The sequence below is a fragment of the Pelobates fuscus genome, chromosome 11, assembly GCF_036172605.1.
Source record: "Pelobates fuscus isolate aPelFus1 chromosome 11, aPelFus1.pri, whole genome shotgun sequence".
Classification (NCBI taxonomy): Eukaryota; Metazoa; Chordata; class Amphibia; order Anura; family Pelobatidae; genus Pelobates; species Pelobates fuscus.
Genome location: NC_086327.1, coordinates 75,126,957 through 75,146,501, shown reverse-complemented (window position 1 = coordinate 75,146,501; position 19,545 = coordinate 75,126,957). Strand labels below are relative to the sequence as shown.

The window sequence follows — 19,545 nt, the reverse complement described above, 5'->3', positions numbered from 1 at the left end:
CAGCAGAGCTCTAAAATAGCTCTATCAAATGTGAGTGGTTTTCCTATAGCTGCCATCTGCATAATTTGCACTTTATCATATTGTACTGTACCATTATTGTCTCGTTTTATTACCCTGAGGTTTACCCTGAAAGTCGATGTTCGTATGATTTTTGGGGGCAGTATACGCCACACATCTTTCTGTTTATCAATCACACGAGGTCTTGGGAATCCTTGTATTGTGTACCGCAGCCCATACCAACCTACTGCACTATAGTGAGCGCCTATAACTCTTGTTCTTTTGTACATTTGTGTGTAGTGTATACACTGCCACATACAGATACACACATATACACACTGATACATACACAGGGATACTCACACTGGCACACAGATACACACACTGGCACATACAGACAGATATGCACACAGACATCTGTAATTATAATACGGTGTGGGGAGTAGGTGTGAGGGTTGTGAGCATGTCATAGGTAAGGAGTAAGAGTGGCAGAGTTAGGGGGTGAGTGTGAATGTTCGGGGTGGGTGAGAGTGACAGGATGAGGGGTCATAAGTGATTGTGGGAGGATGGTGAGTATGACAGGGTGAGGGGTCGTAAGTGAATGTGGGAGGGTGGTGAGTGTGACACGGTTAGGATGATTAGTATAACAGTGTTAGGGTGACAGGGTTAGGGAATTAGTGTGACAGTGTTAGTGGGGTTAGTGTGACAGTGCTAGGGGGGTTAGTGTGACAGGGTTAGGAAGGTTAGTGTGACTGTTAGTGGAAATAGTGTAACAGGGTTAGGGGGGTTAGTGTGACAGGGCTAGGGGGGTTAGTGGGAGAAGATTAGGGGGGTTTAGTAGGACATGGTTAGGGGTGTTAGTGTGACATGGTTAGGGGGTTAGTGTGACAGGGTTAGAGGGGTTAGTGGCAGGGTTAGGGGATTAGTGTGACAGAGTGAGGGGAATGTGGTAGGGTGTGAAGTAGGGAGAGGGGTGGCAAGTGAATTACAGTAATTAACTATATAGTTATTTGCCTCCCTCCTGCTTACCTTTTGTGCAGGTAGGGGGACAATAATTTCTCCCATGGTGATCCAGTGGGTCCCTGGTGGTCTGGTGGGCAGCTGGTTCACTCCCTGGTGGTCCAGTATGCTGCTAGTGGACTCCCCTGTTCCCCTTCCTCCCCCTTCAGCCCAGCGGGAGTGGGACCCAGAGGGTGGAGGCACCCTCAGGGCACTATAGTGCCAGGAAAACGAGTTTGTTTCCCTGGCACTATAGTGGTCCTTTAAGGTCCCATGATGGAATAATTCCATCATGTGGCATTTACCAGCAAGAAGTGTTTCCTTGCTGGGAACTGATTCTGATCTACAATAGTAACAGGGGAACCCCAAGTATGTTTATTATTATTATTGCCATTTATATAGCGCCAACAGATTCCGTAGCGCTTAGATGTTTAGATACCTGGAGCTTCCCTCTATTAGCTGGGGGCATAATTAGTGGCCCAATCCTGACAGATGAGCTGCATGCAGCGCTCAAAGTCAGTGCTGCACTCAGTTCTTTAAAAAGGAATTTTAATTACTGATAGTACAACTTGGTATGAACAGGTTTAAAAATACCTGCTAACTCCAGGGAGACCCATGTATCAATTGGTTATTTAATTCTAAATGCAAACACTTAAATGATCAGGTCTCGTAATGTCACTGTAATTTCACAGGATAGCTGCAAAGGCATACATAAGAATAATTATTTTGCTGTACTTGAGGTGATAAGGTTTTGTAGTAGCACACATTTTAAAAATACACATTGAAAAAAAACTAGGTACATCTCAAAAAAACTAAACAAAATGTCACTACAATATGAGAATAAAATTGGCAGTTAAATGACTACAAAATTCCCTTAGGTAAATAGCCTGATTGCAAAAAAAGGAGGGATCCGCACTCTCATCATCTGTAGACCTCGGTGCACTGTACCTAGGGCTGGCAAACTCCTAATCCATATAGTAAGAGCAAAGTAGTCCAGGCACTCAAGGTCTTCATACATCAGCAGATTTATTGGATTTTTATCAAATTGTTTTGATCCCTGAAGGGATGTATCTGTCATGTTTTTCTAATAAATCTGCTGATATATGAAGACCTTGAGTGCCTGGACAACTTTGCTGTTACTATAAGGTAAATAGGCTGTGATGTCTACTTGTTATAAATATATACTTTTATACTTTTTTTGTGGCAATTTTATTTTTGTGTGATGGTTATTACGTTTACAAGACAAACAGACCAAATTCTAAAATAGACCTGGCTACCCATGACACTGATGTCTGAAGTGGGATTCAAACCCAAGTGTCATAGGTAGCAAGGTCTCATAGTGTCCCTTGGTCACCGCTTCTCTAATCCTCTGCTGGTTCTGGACTCAGCTACAGCATACAGTATTATAGCCCTCTGGAACCTTGTAAAATTCCAGAAATATAGTGGATAAGACCAGTCATAGTGAGTAAAACAAAATAACTGTTTATTTCAGGGAAAACCACAACAAGGGGTATTCAGCCAGAACAATGCACACCACTCTCTGGTGTCTTGGTGTCAGGGTCATAATTAGGTCAAGACATGGTAGCTTAATTTCCTGCTGGACACCAAGACAGATTGCACAATATATTTTACATAATATAATTAGTGATGTCGCGAACACAAAATTTTCGGTTCGCGAACGGCCGACGCGAACTTCGCGAACCGGGCGAACCGCCATTGACTTCAATAGGCAGGCGAATTTTAAAACCCACAGTCCCTATTCTGCTCTGTGTCAGTGTGTATCAGGGGCTCTGAGGATAGGTGTCAATCCATATCTGCCAAGTGACCCTATGTAGGGGGAACAGTCCCTATTCTGCTCTGTGTCAGTGTGTATCATGATCTCTGAGGACAGGTGTCAATCCATATCTGCCAAGTGGCCCTATGTAGGGGGAACAGTCCCTATTCTGCTCTGTGTCAGTGTGTATCAGGGATCCTTAGGATAGGTGTCAATCCATATCTGCCAAGTGACCCTATGTAGGGGGAACAGTCCCTATTCTGCTCTGTGTCAGTGTGTATCAGGGATCCTTAGGATAGGTGTCAATCCATATCTGCCAAGTGACCCTATGTAGGGGGAACAGTCCCTATTCTGCTCTGTGTCAGTGTGTATCATGGATCCTTAGGTTAGGTGTCAATCCATATGTGCCTGGTGTCTGGAGGGAGTATCTTCAGTAATACAGAGTGTCTGGCGGGAGTATCTGCAGTAACACAGAGTGTCTGGAGGGAGTATCTGCAGTAACACAGGGTGTCTGGAGGAAGTATCTGCAGTAATACAGAGTGTCTGGAGGGAGTATCTGCAGTAACACAGGGTGTCTGGAGGGAGTATCTGCAGTAACACAGGGAGTCTGGAGGGAGTATCTGCAGTAACACAGGGTATCTAGAGGGAGTATCTGCAGTAACACAGAGTGTCTGGGGGAGTATCTGCTTGTAACATTTATATGCACTGAAAAAAAAAAGGAAAAATAAAATAAAATGGTTGCAGCTTCCGAATGAATCTAAAATGGATACTGTCCAGTAGGTGGGAGGGTCTGCTAGGGGGTGTGTGCTGCTGATTGGCTGGAATGTGTCTGCTGACTGTGAGGTACAGGGTCAAAGTTTACTCCATGATAAAGAATAGGGGGCGGATCGAACACCGCATGTGTTCGCCCGCGGTGGCGAACGTGAACATGCTATGTTCGCCAGGAACTATTCGCCAGCGAACCGTTCGGGACATCACTAGTTCTAATGCATAACCCAGACAAAAAAAAAATTCAAAAAAAGTATATAATATGTGTTTGTGAAATAAATGACAAAGATGGAAACTGTGGTTCAACACACCAAGAGCAAATTTTGCTTGTGTCCTTAAAGGGACACCATAGTCACCAGGACAACTACAGCTTATTAAAGTTGTTCTGCTGCAGTTGTTCTGAAGCATTTTCCTGTAAACAGTGACTTTCCAGAGAAAATGCAGTGTTTACATTGTAGCCTAGGGACACCTCCAGTGGCCACTGGAGATGCTTCTTGTGTCACTGTTGCACAGCATAGACCACTGACATTTAGCTATAAGGAAATGCTGATTGGCCGCATTTGGCTCCTCACCAGCTTGCCTCCTTGGCTGAGATAATCAATTCTGACGATGAAAAACCACTCAGAGTGAAATGAAATGCATAGACTTGCAAAGTTAGTGAAACTGATGGACTTTCAAACAGGCAATATGCATAATTGAAATGCCAATTAATGAATTTACATATACATGATCAACAATCAAGGATTTGGGAACAAAATATGTTAATAATCTTTAGGAAATTATGCATGATATAATTAGGTAACATACTGCATTTACCTTGATACAAGAAAAGAGGGAAGTTAAAAAAGAACCATGTTTTCATAAATGTAATTTATGCATCAGTTTAAATTTTATAATGAAAGAAAAGATACACTGTCCATTTTAAGAAAGCCAACTCTTAAAGGCACACTATAGTCACCTAAATTACTTTAGCTAAATAAAGCAGTTTTAGTGTATAGATCATTCCCCTGCAATTTCACTGCTCAATTCACTGTCATTTAGGAGTTAAATCACGTTGTTTCTGTTTATGCAGCCCTAGCCACACCTCCCCTGGCTATGATTGACAGAGCCTGCATGAAAAAAAAAAACTGGTTTCACTTTCAAACAGATGTAATTTACCTTAAATAATTGGATCTCAATCTCTAAATTGAACTTTAATCACATACATGAGGCTCTTGCAGGGTCTAGCAAGCTATTAACATAGCAGGGGATAAAACAATCTTAATTAAACAGAACTTGCAAAAAAGAAAGCCTAAATAGGGCTCTCTTTACAGGAAGTGTTTATGGAAGGCTGTGCAAGTCACATGCAGGGAGGTGTGACTATGGTTCATAAACAAAGGGATTTAACTCCTAAATGGCAGAGGATTGAGCAGTGAGGCTGCAGGGGCATGTTCTATACACCAAAACTGCTTCATTAAGCTAAAGTTGTTCAGGTGACTATAGTGTCCCTTTAACCACAAACATAACTGATGCTATATATATATATATATATATATATATATATATATATATATATAAAACATACATACACATTTAGAAAAAAACAGCATATGAATAATGGTCTACTGGTAGTATATGTGAATCAACTTTTTGTCATGGATATAATCTTGATGAAATGAAACACAATATAATTAATTAATATATCATTAAAATAGGATTAAGATTAATCCAATTGTATCATCCAGTGTACAGGAAAATGTCCACGTAAGCAAACATTTAATTTGACTGTACAAACCCCTTAGTTTTTGATTAGGTTTAGCAGCCCAATAGAATATGGAATATTTTGTTAGGCTCACCCAGCGTGAATTTATTAACATAATAAAAACACATAAAGGAGGAATACACTGACATTGTCTCATTGTATGCTAATATGATGACTACCCAGGATAGATTATTCAGGCCAGAATGCATAGACTTTGTTGAATCATACTTTGCTTTCATTTAATTGTTACATACATTAAAACTTTGTAATAATAAATATATATTTTCACATTGAGTACATTATTTGTATTATAACTATAAATATGTGTTTATATCAATGCCCTGGAGATAGAGAACTAAGGAGATCAATATTGGAATTTACATTGTTGCTAGTTTTACTAACACCCCTGAAATTAATGTGTCCCTGTGTCTTTATGAAATATTGAAAAGTGAGCTCTACTCTTATATATGCATATGCCCAACATACGGATGTTCGGATGTTCATCCAACTATCTCTATTAGAGTCAAGGCATTAGGCATTTTTGTTCTCTGACGCTGCACTATAAAGCCTTTATGGTGGGATTCAATGTTAGAAATACAAGCTGGCCAAACTGCACACAATTTCCCTATCTCGTACCGACTAAGGAGTAAACTGCACACTTTACGTTAAAATTTTACGTTAGACGTACGAATCATGCGACGCCGTCGGGATTTTGACACGCGCAATGACGTGACGGTGTCGCAATGACGTAGGGGTCACGCCGCTGGACGTAGCGGAGGTTATAAGACGGTACTTTCAGTGGTAGTTTCAGTTGTTTCGTGTTTTCGTTTGGAGAATCATGGGGGCTTCCGAGGCCGATAGAACACTGTTTGTCGGGAATTTAGATCCGAGAGCAACTGAGGAAATTCTGTTTGAGCTGTTCCTGCAGGTTAGTAGTATTGATCAGGCTGATGTAGAGCTCTGATTACTTACTGTACAGTGCGTGTGGAGGAGCGTTGCACTGGATGTTCCCTTACAGCCAGGCATTGATTGATTAATTGGAGATTGTGTTGCTCTGGACGCACATTTTATGTACGAGTCGGCCATATTTGTAATGTTTATTTTCCTGTACATTAGGACAGCCCAGCACCTCCTCTTCCCATATTTCGTCCTGTGTGCCAGTTTGTCTGCTTTTACTCCTAAATTAGGAAGTAATTGCCATTTTCATTTATTTACTTTAACTTCTGATTTCTCAGGAGTATTTCGTGTAGCTTAAAGGGACACTATAGGCACCCAGACCGCTTCATGCCATTGTTGCTGTCCCCCATAGTCCTGTAATGCAACGCATTGTAAGGCGGACACTAGACGCGTTTATTGGAGTTTTAATTCCGTGAAACGATGCTGGACGTCCTCACGCGGTGCATGAGAATGTCCATTGTCAGAGAAAACTCTATAGGATTGCTTTGGGGCAATGCTTTCCCATGGATTAGACTTGATACGCATCCGACACTCGCGTTAGGTCCCCTCCTCGGATGCTGTTGGAGGAGGCAAAGGGATCTGTAAATTTCTATTTAATGCTTTACAACTAGCGGGGGCTTGTTAGAGAGGGCTGCAGGGGCTGAGTAATATATATTAGTGTTAGGAATACATCTATGCATTATTAAAAACTAAAGCGTTCCTTTAAGGTTTACCTGTATGATGAGTTGTTTGTATTTTATTGTGCCCTCTTTGTGTCCCAACTGCCTAAGCATTCTCCCTACTTCTATATCTGATATTAATTACAAATGATCAACCTCCAATCTTTGTCTAGCTTAGCTGCCAATTAATTAAAGGGACACTATAGTCACCTGAACAACTTTAGCTTAATGAAGCAGTTTTGGTGTATAGAACATGCCCCTGCAGCCTCACTGCTCAATCTCTACCATTTAGGAGTTAAATCCCTTTGTTTATGAACCCTAGTCACACCTCCCTGCATGTGACTTGCACAGCCTTCCATAAACACTTCCTGTAAAGAGAGCCCTTTTAAGGCTTTCTTTTTTGCAAGTTCTGTTTAATTAAGATTTTCTTATCCCCTGCTATGTTAATAGCTTGCTAGACCCTGCAAGAGCCTCCTGTATGTGATTAAAGTTCAATTTAGAGATTGAGATACAATTATTTAACGTAAATTACATCTGTTTGAAAGTGAAACCAGTTTTTTTTCCATGCAGGCTCTGTCAATCATAGCCAGGGGAGGTGTGGCTAGGGCTGCATAAACAGAAACAAAGTGATTTAACTCCTAAATGACAGTGACTTGAGCAGTGAAATTACAGGCCAATCTCTTGCAAGGGACATATAAACACATGGATAGTTTATAGTTGGCATTGCTTCTGTTTTTCCTCCTGCAATGTAATGTTTACCCTTAATGGGCGTTGACCACGCTGGATCGTAATGTCCGTTGCTATATATTTGATATACACAAACTGAGGGTCCCGTGAAATAAGGTTGCATAATAAGTATGGTTTGTTTCAAGATAATCCCATTTGTCTGTATATGTACCTACTTTTTTCTTTGATACATATTTTGTACCTCTCCTTTTATCTGCTAGATATGTACGGTAGGTTAATTCAAAATTAACATTTAAATAATTTTTCATGACACAAAGTTCCTATTTATTTTTGTTTCACAAATCGGTTGAAAGAAAACTGGTTAAATTTCCTTTTTTCTTTATTTTTGTTTGCAGGCAGGCCCTGCTACCAATGTAAAAATTCCAAAGGATAAGGATGGTAAACCAAAACAGTTTGCTTTTGTGAATTTCAAGCATGAAGAATCTGTCCCATATGGGATGAGTCTGCTGAATGGCATCAAGCTCTTTGGAAGGCCACTTAAAATTCAGTTCAGATCAGGTAATCAAAAACGATGTCTTCATTCATTTAAAGGGTCACTCTTGGCACCAAACCCACTACAACTTAATGTTGTGATCATGCTATGTAGATTCTGTACACGCACTATGACAAATGTAAGCATTGTCTAATGAGTGTTGCCATTGAGAGATTTTTGTATCATGTCTGATGGACCACTAGTGGAATGTCAGTGAACAATATGTTAATTGCAGAGTTTGCTTGTTAATTTTAAAAAGTACTAAGTTCAGCCAAACTGAATATAAATACCTTGTTATAAAAAAATAAATCTAGAATGCTAAATAACATGTAACATCTGAAATTGGAGGTCTCTCACAAGTGTGCGTGTCAGTCAAACATGTGGTTCCGACTTAATATAGTTGTCTAAGTTAAAAAAAGACTAAAGTCCATGACGTTTAAACCTGAAACACATTAGTTTTTTGTTGATCCAAAATAAGGCTAAAAACCCAATTGTAGTCCTTTCCAATCATGTCATAAAAAGGTGAAAAATCCTTCTTGACTCCATAATGATTAAATTTCTCCTTGGTTCAGCAAGCTGTTTACATATATATCGATTTAAATCCTTGAAGATAGATTTTTATTTACTGGGCATTAAATTAAAAATGTAGAAGGCTGTAAAAACACTGTTATCTTCAGCTAAGCTGTCCTAGGAAAATGTAAAGGACAGATATACAGATTCAAATCAAGTACTATATGTAAACCTTGTAATAAAAGAGTTTTGAAAAAAAAATGTAGAAGGCTGATTCAGTTATTTTTTTTTTTTTTTTAGGAAGCAAGCATCTTCCACAGGATTCAAATAACATGTCCTCACCACAGATGAATGACAGTGGAGCCTCTGTTGGTAGCCCTGCAACAAATGGTAGCAGGTAGGAAAATCTAAACAATTTCTACATTTTACTACTGTAGTGATTAAAAAGGTTAAAATAATTGAATATCACATTCATTTAAGTGGCTATCAGAAGCATCTTGAATATAAATTTTTCTATAAATCTCATCAGTAGGTATGACCGTAATGGAGATCTCATGAAATATTCTGGAAACATGTCACCTGTTCAAAATTTTCAAAGATCCTACTCTTCGCCAGAAAATCTTCAACGCCAAGCAGTGGTGAGTTTTTATTGTTGTATTTCTGTTTTTAAGTCAGGTGAGTGGTTTTGATCATATATTTGATGCAAACCAGTCTTGCAAAACACCTAAAAAATCCACTTGTAGATAACATTTTTTTTATGGGTAGCTATGTATTAATAGAGAACGTTTCAAGTACTGTCATCACTGCTGACACCCCTCATGCTTAACTAGATTTTGTTGTGAATTGACCCTAAAATTTCACATTTTAGGAGAAAATGATCCAGCTTAAAAGTGAAGTTAGATATTTTCTATTTTCTGCCTAAAACTTGAAATCTCATCCAGGTCCCATATGAGAAATTATGAAATGGAATGTCAGTTAAAGCATAGATTTTGTGTTCTACATATGAGCCACCTGTAATGAGCCTATCTGAAATATACAGAGATGCTGGTTTTTACAGCCACTAAAATATGGTCCTTCTCTCATTTAGTGGACAAACCCTTCAGACTCATTATTCTGTAAGGAGAGTAAGTCAAATCTCTTGTGGCATTTTTTTTTCCCAATAATTTATTTATTAATGTTTTTTTTATAATATATTGTACATACATAAAGAACATACAAAAACAATACTAAGATTAATTTTCAGTGACCTAAATACAATTAAAGGGATACTTTAGTTACCAGAATTACTACAGCTTAATGTAGTGGTTCTGGTGTCTATAGCCTGTGAGAGACTGAATGTTCCCCATAAGGATGCAATGATCCAATTCAACTCTGAAAAGATGCCAGTTAGGGTATGCTTTGTAGCCTCCCAATGCTTTCCTATGGGAAAATATTGGTTTGGCTGAGATCCTAAAGATTGATGATCACAGCCACAGAGGCAGGGCCAGGCACGGTGTGTCCAGCACAGAGTGGGGGGAAAAGGTGAGTAAAATCACGTTTTCCATGTAGTCAGAGGGAGACCAGTCACTTAAACACAAGCACTGCAGACATGCACCGAAATTATGTGTGTGTGTGTGTTCATTATTTTAATTAAAATCTGAACTGAAAATATAAAAGGAATTCTGCAAGGTGTTTTATCTATGCAAATGCTTCCACTTGTTTTATACTTTAAGAGGATTTAAAAGGATGTCTGCCGTGAATGAGCAATTAAAAATGTCTGTTCTTAAAAAAAAAAAAAAAAAAAATCCACCCAGCCTCCCTACCTTTAGGAGAGATGGGGTGGGTTGGCTTTCCCTAGGGTCCAGTGGGGCTACTGTCATGTACCTGCTCTGCTCCTTTTCATGCACTGCTTGGTATGCTGGGGCCTGAATGAAGTCAACATTCACTCTTGTTTTAATTTATAATAGTATTGGATGAATTCTCACGCAGGAAAACCTAGACTGGCTCTTTGCTGGTGTTTTTGTCTAAATATGAAATTATTTTTGTTAGTTGTTAGTGTACTAGTACAGAGGTGTGTGTGTGTGTGTGTGTGTGTGTGTGTGTGTGTGTGTGTGTGTGTGTGTGTCCGCTTCCAGAATGAAAGTTACGTTTATTGTCAGTTTAATCTCAAGTATGTTGCAAATATTTATATCAAATGTACTCTTAGAGAATCCTTATGAAAACCTTTACAGCTCTGCTTTGGAGAAGAATTCATATATAAAGAAATAATTCTAAGTATCTTCCTCTTTCAGCTGAACAACATTCAGTGGCAACAATGCACATATGGATCAAGTACACCACTGAATCAACCCTGCTTCTCCTCCTCATCCACTCCTTCCCCCTCTTCTCAGCTGTACAGTAATTGTCAGTCTACTCCGCAACGGTATGATTCTGGCAATGGCCACCAAAGAAACAGAGGCAATGGCTCTCATCCATATTTAAGTGAAAGTCGTCATTATCAGCACAACCATCACAGTAGAGAGAACAACTACAGGGGAAACACTGAGGAGTATTACCACAATGAACGAAACCTTGAAAGCCGGAGCCATGGACAGAGGAGTGGGAGCAGGTGGCATCCCTCAAGACACTAAATTTCTGTTTTTACTTAAACTTCTTTTTAACGTTTTTACATATAATATAATCAAAATGGATTTGTGTATGTGTACACACCTTCAAAATATGTTGAGAAATGTACATGTCCTGTCAAAACATTGTTTTATTGTAAGGATTGTCGCTAAAAATGTAGAATCTCCCTAGATTAAAAAAAAAAAAATCAGTTGTTATTGGGGGGGAGGGAGTATGCTTTCTATAAACTATTTTTTATAATTTACCTCGGATAACCGGGGGTTCAATTTTATGGTTAGTCTTTTTTTTCTTTTTTTTTTCTCTTGAATGGATTGCACAAAAACAGATGTTTAGCTTTCCAGAAACCAGCAAAACTGTCAAAATGTAAAATGGAAATAATGTGTCTTTGTATCAACCATATCTTGATAATTTTACTTATCCTTAATGTTTTTAGGTATCTTTGATATCTAAATTATCTACAGTTTGTAGGCAAATATATGAAGCAGTTGGAAAATCTCATTTTTTTTTTATTAATCAAAAGCTTGATTGTAGTATTGCAGAGTAGAAATTGCGTAAAAACTTACAGCTACCTGAATCTGTATCTTGTGTGTGGTAACTGTTTATTACAGTGATTGATTGTGGCTGCATGGCAAAGCATGTGATAGGTGAGTTGGGGTGGGGCAAATCCAGAGAAGTCTAGGAGAAGATCCATTTACTGGGTACATTTTGGCAAAGTGCCAGCATAATGCGAATTCACAGCCAGGGCACAGTGCGATGTTGACAATGACATTGCAAGAGCGTTACATTGCACATGCGTGATTTTTTTACAATTTCTATGGATAGGAAAAGCTTGTGATTGTGACTGGTCTCAAGAGGATACAGGTCTAAGTCCAGTGTAATATCACTAATCAATCATTATAGAATACAATTCGTTACCAGTTTTGGATGACTGTTATCCCAAATACTGGGGTATGTCTCGAGGACTCACCCACTCCCCATGTCAAGTATCTAAACATGTAATTACAGAAAGTTAAAGCATGCTACCACACTTACTTTTGTAGGAACTGTTTTTAGGGATCTGTACATCTAGCTCATTCTTTAGGACAGGAGATTGCATTACTTTTGTATTTCATTACAATTCAATATATGGCAGTGAATGCTTTTTCAAGAATATCTATTAAAAGTTAAATTTTAAGCAGTTTGCATTGTTCCACTTTTTCTTTTTGGTATTTCTAATTGAAGGGTTATGGTTGAGTGGAAAACCCTATGAATTCCTAGGGAATCTTTCAGTTTGTTGTTTTGCCATAGCTGGAAGTTATTGGATGCTAGTTAAGGTCGCAAATATTACAGTAATATCCAATTCAAATGTAGGGTAGAACTTTGCTTGCTATTAGGCATGCTTAGATATTGGTGAACCTTGGAATGAAATAATGATCAGCCACAACATTGGAACCATCTGCCTAATATTGCGTGTTACCCTCGTGCTGCCAAAACAGCGCTGATACACAAGGCATGGACTCCACAAGACCTCTGAACATGTCCTGTGGTATCTGGCACCAATACATTAGCAGCAGATCCTTTAATTCCTGCATGTTGTGTGATAGGGCTTCCATGGATCTCCCACAGATGTTCAATTGGACTGAGCTCTAGGGAATTTGAAGGTCAAGGCAACACCTTGAATTCTTTGTCATGTTCCTCAAACCAACAATTGGGTCTTGGCATTCATGTGAATGTTACTTTGACACATGCAACCTGCCTAGAGATTGTTGCAGACCATGTACACCCTTTCATGGAAATGTTCTCTTCTGGTAGTGACCTCATTCAGACAGATAATGTACCCTGCCACATAGCAAACCTTGTTCAGGATTTTTTTTGAAGAGGTGTTGCTTTGGCCTTCAAATATCCCAGATGTACTGCCACCATATTAAGGAACAAGGAATTTACAGTAAGTAAAATCAGTTTTTCATAACATGGTGGCCGTACTCTAGGGATGTAATGAGATCCCAGAACACTTTGGGCCGAAAGCTGCTTTAGAGGCAGAGAATGTTGTGTCTGTAATGCTTCACAAAGGTGTTGAATGAAGACTACATAGCCATTCTGCATACATCCTCTGGGGATGCTTGAGCTTTTTCTGCGCAAGATGTTGTATGTACTTTCAAAGATGTAGGCAAAGGAAAATTAGAGGTAGCGTAAAATTATGGTATCCACGAGCCATCTAGCTAGATTAGCCTTGGAAGCTGTAAGACCTTTAAATTTCCACAAAAAAATATATAAAAAGATGGTTATTACTATTTATACAGGTGATACTCGAAAAACTAGAATATCGTGCAAAAGTTAATTTATTTCAGTAATGCAATGTAAAAGGGTAAACTAATATGAGAGAGACGTATTACATGCAAAGCAAGATAGTTCAAACTGTGATTTGTCATAAGTGCGATGATTATGGCTTACAGCTCATGAAAACCCCACAATCTCAGTAAATTAGCATATTACATGCAATCAATAAAACAAGTTTAGATAGAACAATATCGGACCTCTGAAAAGTATAAGCATGCCTACGGACTCAGTACTTGGTTTGAGACCCTTTTGCAGCAATTACTGCCTCAATGCAACGTGGCATGGAAGCTATCAGCCTGTGGCACTGCTGAGGTGTTATGGAAGACCAGGATGCTTCAATAGCAGCCTTCAGCTCTTTTGTATTGTTCGGTCTCATGTCTCTCATTTTTCTCTTGGCAACGCCCCATAGATTCTCTACGGGGTTCAGGTCAGGCAAGTTTGCTGGCCAATCAAGCACAGTTATCCCACGGTGATTGAACCAGGCTTTGGTGCTTTTGGCAGTGTGGGCAGGTGCCAAGTCCTGCTGGAAAATGAAGTCCGCATCCCCATAAAGCTCATCTGCGGAAGGAAGCATGAAGTGCTCCAAAATCTCCTGGTAGATGGCTGTGTTGAAACAAAGCAAGATATACCTATACCTAAAAAATACAAAAGAAAGTACGCTCATAGGGGATTAACGTTAATATAATGAAATGCCTCTTGTTTATATGTCACACTCACAAGATTGAGGTTGTTTTCAAGCCCATCAAAATATGTAAATTCTCATGGATCCCTCGTTGTTGAAGGAATGGACATTACATGCAAGAGATGAAAGATAACATAGTATAGCACTGTTTGAAAAAGTATAAATGGCTTTAATGGTTGCACTTACAGCATAAAAGATGTAAAAAGGCCCATCAATACAAATCTGTCGTCCAGACAATGCAGGGAACGAAATCCTTGTAGAGATCTCAGCCAGGCAAAGAAAAATATATAAAATCAAGTAAAATCAAATCAAATCAAATAAAAGTCCAAGCAAATAACTCTACGCGTTTCGTCTGTATTAACAGACTTCCTCAGGAGTGATGAAGTGCTTCAGGCCTTCTGGGTACTTTATCCTCCATTTATAGGTCCTCCTGCCGTTTTTTCGGATCAATATTCCCCCATCAGCTGTCTCTGATCTGCTTTATTGCAGTCCGTGATAGTTTCCCATATATGGAGTTCTGGAGCGTCTCCGTGGAACGCACGTGCGTTCCACCAACCCGGAAGCATCCACCTTCATGTCAGCTGTGCGGAAGTCATCGGCTGTGCGGACGCAATGCATCCCGCTGGAACGCACGTGCGTTCCATTTCACCCCCACGAAGCAATCATCATAAGATAAAAGTAAACAAAAATACATGGTATTAATAATTCATTTGGAGCATTATCATTATTAACCAATCTAAGGGTATGTGTTAAAACTACAATCACACTCTAAAGTATGTTCCAGAGAAGTAAGACACTCATGGCTTTTCGTGATCTTAAAGTGATATCAATACTTATCACATATAATGGTTCAATACTAATTATTCACATCCATTGCTCACAATCTATTTGTGAGGGACATCTTCTATATGTAGTTAGAAGATGTCCAAAGTTAAATGTGGCTGAATGTGGATTTCGATTTAGTTTGCTTTTTATAACTGTATTTTTTCATTTTTATTTTATTTTTATTTTATTTATATTTATATTTTTATTTTTTATTTTAATATTATTTTCATTATATTATTATTTTTACTATTTTTATTTTTATTTTTACTAGGCTTATCCTGTATTCCAGAATCCCTCTCTGTTTCTCTCCACTATGCACTTACTCCAGATGGTGTATTCTATTTCTCTATTTTTATTCCTATTTTTATTTTATTTTTTTTAATTTATTTTTTTTGTACTTCACTTGAATCTAATTGCTATGTTATGATGTTCTATTTGATTTAACTTTGGACATCTTCTAACTACATATAGAAGATGTCCCTCACAAATAGATTGTGAGCAATTGATGTGAATAATTAGTATTGAACCATTATATGTGATAAGTATTGATATCACTTTAAGATCACGAAAAGCAATGAGTGTCTTACTTCTCTGGAACATACTTTAGAGTGTGATTGTAGTTTTAACACATACCCTTAGATTGGTTAATAATGATAATGCTCCAAATGAATTATTAATACCATGTATTTTTGTTTACTTTTATCTTATGATGATTGCTTCGTGGGGGTGAAATGGAACGCACGTGCGTTCCAGCGGGATGCATTGCGTCCGCACAGCCGATGACTTCCGCACAGCTGACATGAAGGTGGATGCTTCCGGGTTGGTGGAACGCACGTGCGTTCCACGGAGACGCTCCGGAACTCCATATATGAGAAACTATCACGGACTGCAATAAAGCAGATCAGAGACAGCTGATGGGGGAATATTGATCCGAAAAAACGGCGGGAGGACCTATAAATGGAGGATAAAGTACCCAGAAGGCCTGAAGCACTTCATCACTCCTGAGGAAGTCTGTTAATACAGACGAAACGCGTAGAGTTATTTGCTTGGACTTTTATTTGATTTGATTTGATTTTACTTGATTTTATATATTTTTGTTTGCCTGGCTGAGATCTCTACAAGGATTTCGTTCCCTGCATTGTCTGGACGACAGATTTGTATTGATGGGCCTTTTTACATCTTTTATGCTGTAAGTGCAACCATTAAAGCCATTTATACTTTTTCAAACAGTGCTATACTATGTTATCTTTCATCTCTTGCATGTAATGTCCATTCCTTCAACAACGAGGGATCCATGAGAATCTACATATTTTGATGGGCTTGAAAACAACCTCAATCTTGTGAGTGTGACATATAAACAAGGGGCATTTCATTATATTAACGTTAATCCCCTATGAGCGTACTGTCTTTTGTATTTTTTAGGTATAGGTATATCTTGCTTTGTTTCTGTGTATATTGAGGATTAGGAGGAATCCTTTTGTTATACCTTACCAAACTAAGGGAAGTAATTATCCTTTTATATATTTTTCACATACTGCACTTGGGTGGTCTAAACTTGCATTTTTCTCGATGGCTGTGTTGACCCTGGACTTAATGAAGCACAGTGGTCCAACACCAGCAGATGACATGGCTCCCCAAATCAACACAGACTGTGGAAACGTCACACTGGATTTCAAGAATCTTGCAGTGTACATCTCCATTCTTCCTCCAGACTCTGTGTTCTTGGTTTCCAAATGAGATGCAAAAGTTGCTCTCATCAGAAAAGAGGACTTTGGACCACTGAGCAACAGACCAGTTCTGTTTTTCTTTAGCCCAGGTAAGACGCATCTGACGTTTGTTGTTCAGGAGCGGCTTGACAAGAGGAAAACGTCATCTGAAGCCCATGTCCAAGATCCGTTTGTGTGTGGTGGCTCTTCATGCACTGACTCCAGCCTCAGTCCACTCCTTGTGAAAATCCCCAACACTTTTGGAGGGCCTTTTCCTGACAATCCTCTCCAGGCTGCAGCCATCCCTGCTGCTTGTCCACCTTTTTCTTCCACATAACTTTCTATTAACGTGCTTTGATACAGCACTTTGGGAACATCCAACTTCCTTTGCAATTACCTTTTGAGGCTTTCCCTCCTTATGGAGGGTGTCCATGATGGTTTTCTGCACAACTGTAAGGTCAGCAGTCTTCCCCATGATTGTGATTGATACTGAACCAGACTAAGAGACCATTTAAAGGCTCAGAAACCCTTTGCACGTGTTAAGGCTTACTTAGCTGATTAGAGTGGGACACTGTGAGCCTAGAATATTGCACCTTTTTTGTGGATTTGGGGTTTTCATGAGCTGTAAGCCATAATCCTGGTACTTATGACAAATCACGGCTTGAACTATCTTGCTTTGAATGTAATGTGTCTATCTCATATATTAGTTGCATTACTGAAATAAATGAACTTTTGCACGATATTCAAAATTTTTGGGTATCACCTGTAAAGCGCCAACAGATACCGTAGCGCTGTACAATGGGTACAATAACAGACATGTATTTATAAGCAGACCAGTTGGATGCACAGAAACAGTGGGATTGAGGGCCCTGCTCAATGATCTTACATGCTAGAGGGAGTGGTGTATAGTGACACAAAAGGTAAGGGTAGGGTAGAAAAATAGGTTGCTAGGATAGTATTTATTAAGGGCCTCGCGTTTTGTTTTTGCAGGAGAGGAATTGGAGTGCGGGGAGGGAAATCTGTTCACAGATTTTCACAGTGAGAAGTGCGGAAGCGCCTCTAGCGGCTGTCAGTGAGACAGCCACTAGAGACTGGATTAACCATAGTGTAAACATAGCAGTTTCTCTGAAACTGCTATGTTTACAGCTGCAGGGTTAAAACCTGGGGGACCTGGCACCCAGACCATTTCATTGAGCAGAAGTGGTCTGGGTGCCTATAGTGGTCCTTTAATTGATATGCTTTCATCAAGAAATTTTCAAAGATTTTTTTGAAGGAGTGGAGATTGAGTGAAAGTCTAACAGAGGAAGGGTGTTCCATTGGAACGGTGCAGCCCTAGAGAAGTCTTTAACTCCTTAAGGACCAAACTTCTGGAATAAAAGGGAATTATGACGTGTCAGGCATGTCATGTGTCCTTAAGGGGTTAAGGTGAGCATCAGAGGTTAGACATAGGTCTCCAGCAGAATGTAGGGGTCTAGACGGGACATATTTGTGTATTCGTGAGGAGAAGTAGGTCGGAGCAGCATTATGTAGAGATTTGTAAGCAAATATCTGGATCTTAAATGGAGTTCTATATCTTACGGGAAGCCAATGTAGGGACTGACAAAGGGGGAAGGCGTGGGAGGTGCAGTAAGACCACTGAGAAGCGGATTGCAGTAGTCAAGGCGAGAGAGGACAGCAGCAATGAACAAGCACCTTTTCCATATCAGGCGTTAAATAGGGTCGGATGCACGCAATGTTTTTGAGATGGAAGCGGCAGGATTTGGTGATTGATTTATGTGAGAGGTGAAGGAAAGATCGGAGTCAAAGAGAACACCTAAGCAGCGAGCCTGAGCGGTAGAGCGGATGGTAGCGCCATTGACTTGGAAGGAAACAGACAAGGGAGTAGCAACACTTGAGGGAGGGAAGAGCAAAAATTCTGTTTTAGACAGGTTCAGTTTAAGGAAATGAGCAGCCACCCAGTTGGAAATAGAGAAGCAGTGAGAGACACGAGTCAAGAGGGGTGGTGAGAAATCAGGGGAGGACAGATAAATTTGCGCATAGAAATGATACTGGAAGCTGAAGGAGCTGATGAGTTTACCAAAGGAGGCAGTGTAGTTTGAGAACAATAGGGGACCAAGGACCAAGGATTGGGGAGAAGAAGCAGAGCCATAAAAATTTAAAGAGCGCTGTAAGAGGTAAGAGAGTTTCAAAGTTTGTGCCGGTCAAGTTGATACGAGGAGAAGGAACAACAGGGTAAAGAAGACCGTTAAAAGCATGAAACAGTCATTTGGGCTTGCGGGAAAGTGTCGTTAGGAGTGTATTGAAGTAGTTTTCTTTTGAAGAGGAAAGAGCCAGACTGTAGGAGCGCAGCATAAATTTATAGTGGAGGAAGTCAGATGCAGATTGAGACTTTGGCTCGGTATGCAGAAATCTATACGGGCACAGTCACTGAATTAAAAGGTTTTTATTTTTGAAAATCAAATTAATATGATGCAACTCCTAATGCATGTATAACCAATAAACAAAGCAATTCCTTCAATAATAAAATAAAACGTCTTTAAGGAAAATAAAGTCATTTTACCAGAGTTCCAGCACTTGGTAAATGAAGAACTTGACTGAAGCTGTAGTTGAATTGCAGGAAATAAATCAAAGCTGGGACAGCATTGCAGGGGTTAATCAAAGTAGAAACAGCACTGCATGGGGTTAATCAGGATTGAATCAGCGTTGCAGGGGTTAATCAAGGTTGAAGGCAGGTTCCAGGCAGACAAGAGTTGATGCAAGGGAACTCCACAGGTGAGGGTAATCAACT

At 39.5% G+C, this 19,545-nt stretch overlaps 1 protein-coding gene across 2 annotated transcripts; it reads left to right on the top strand.

The window, feature by feature from the left end:
• The first annotated feature begins 6,036 nt into the window (after positions 1-6,036).
• RBM7 (RNA binding motif protein 7) lies at positions 6,037-12,301 on the top strand. Of its 2 annotated transcripts, none has more exons than XM_063437120.1 (5): positions 6,037-6,207; positions 7,978-8,140; positions 8,925-9,021; positions 9,157-9,262; positions 10,895-12,301. In XM_063437120.1, the coding sequence occupies exons 1-5, from the start codon at positions 6,118-6,120 to the stop codon at positions 11,231-11,233; spliced, it is 795 nt and encodes a 264-aa protein (XP_063293190.1). In that variant the 5' UTR covers positions 6,037-6,117; the 3' UTR covers positions 11,234-12,301. The 2 variants fall into 2 exon arrangements, with proteins under 2 accessions (XP_063293190.1, XP_063293189.1); XM_063437119.1 differs by having other exon boundaries at positions 9,154-9,262; positions 10,895-12,299.
• Positions 12,302-19,545: the final 7,244 nt, after the last annotated feature.

Bases quoted from the DNA above. Each gene is read 5' to 3' on its own strand.
- RBM7 (XM_063437119.1), top strand. From the start codon at position 6,118: ATGGGGGCTTCCGAGGCCGATAGAACACTGTTTGTCGGGAATTTAGAT. The intron at 6,208-7,977 runs GTTAGTAGTATT...TTTTGTTTGCAG, and splicing joins TGTTTGAGCTGTTCCTGCAG to GCAGGCCCTGCTACCAATGT. The intron at 9,263-10,894 runs GTGAGTTTTTAT...TTCCTCTTTCAG, and splicing joins ATCTTCAACGCCAAGCAGTG to CTGAACAACATTCAGTGGCA.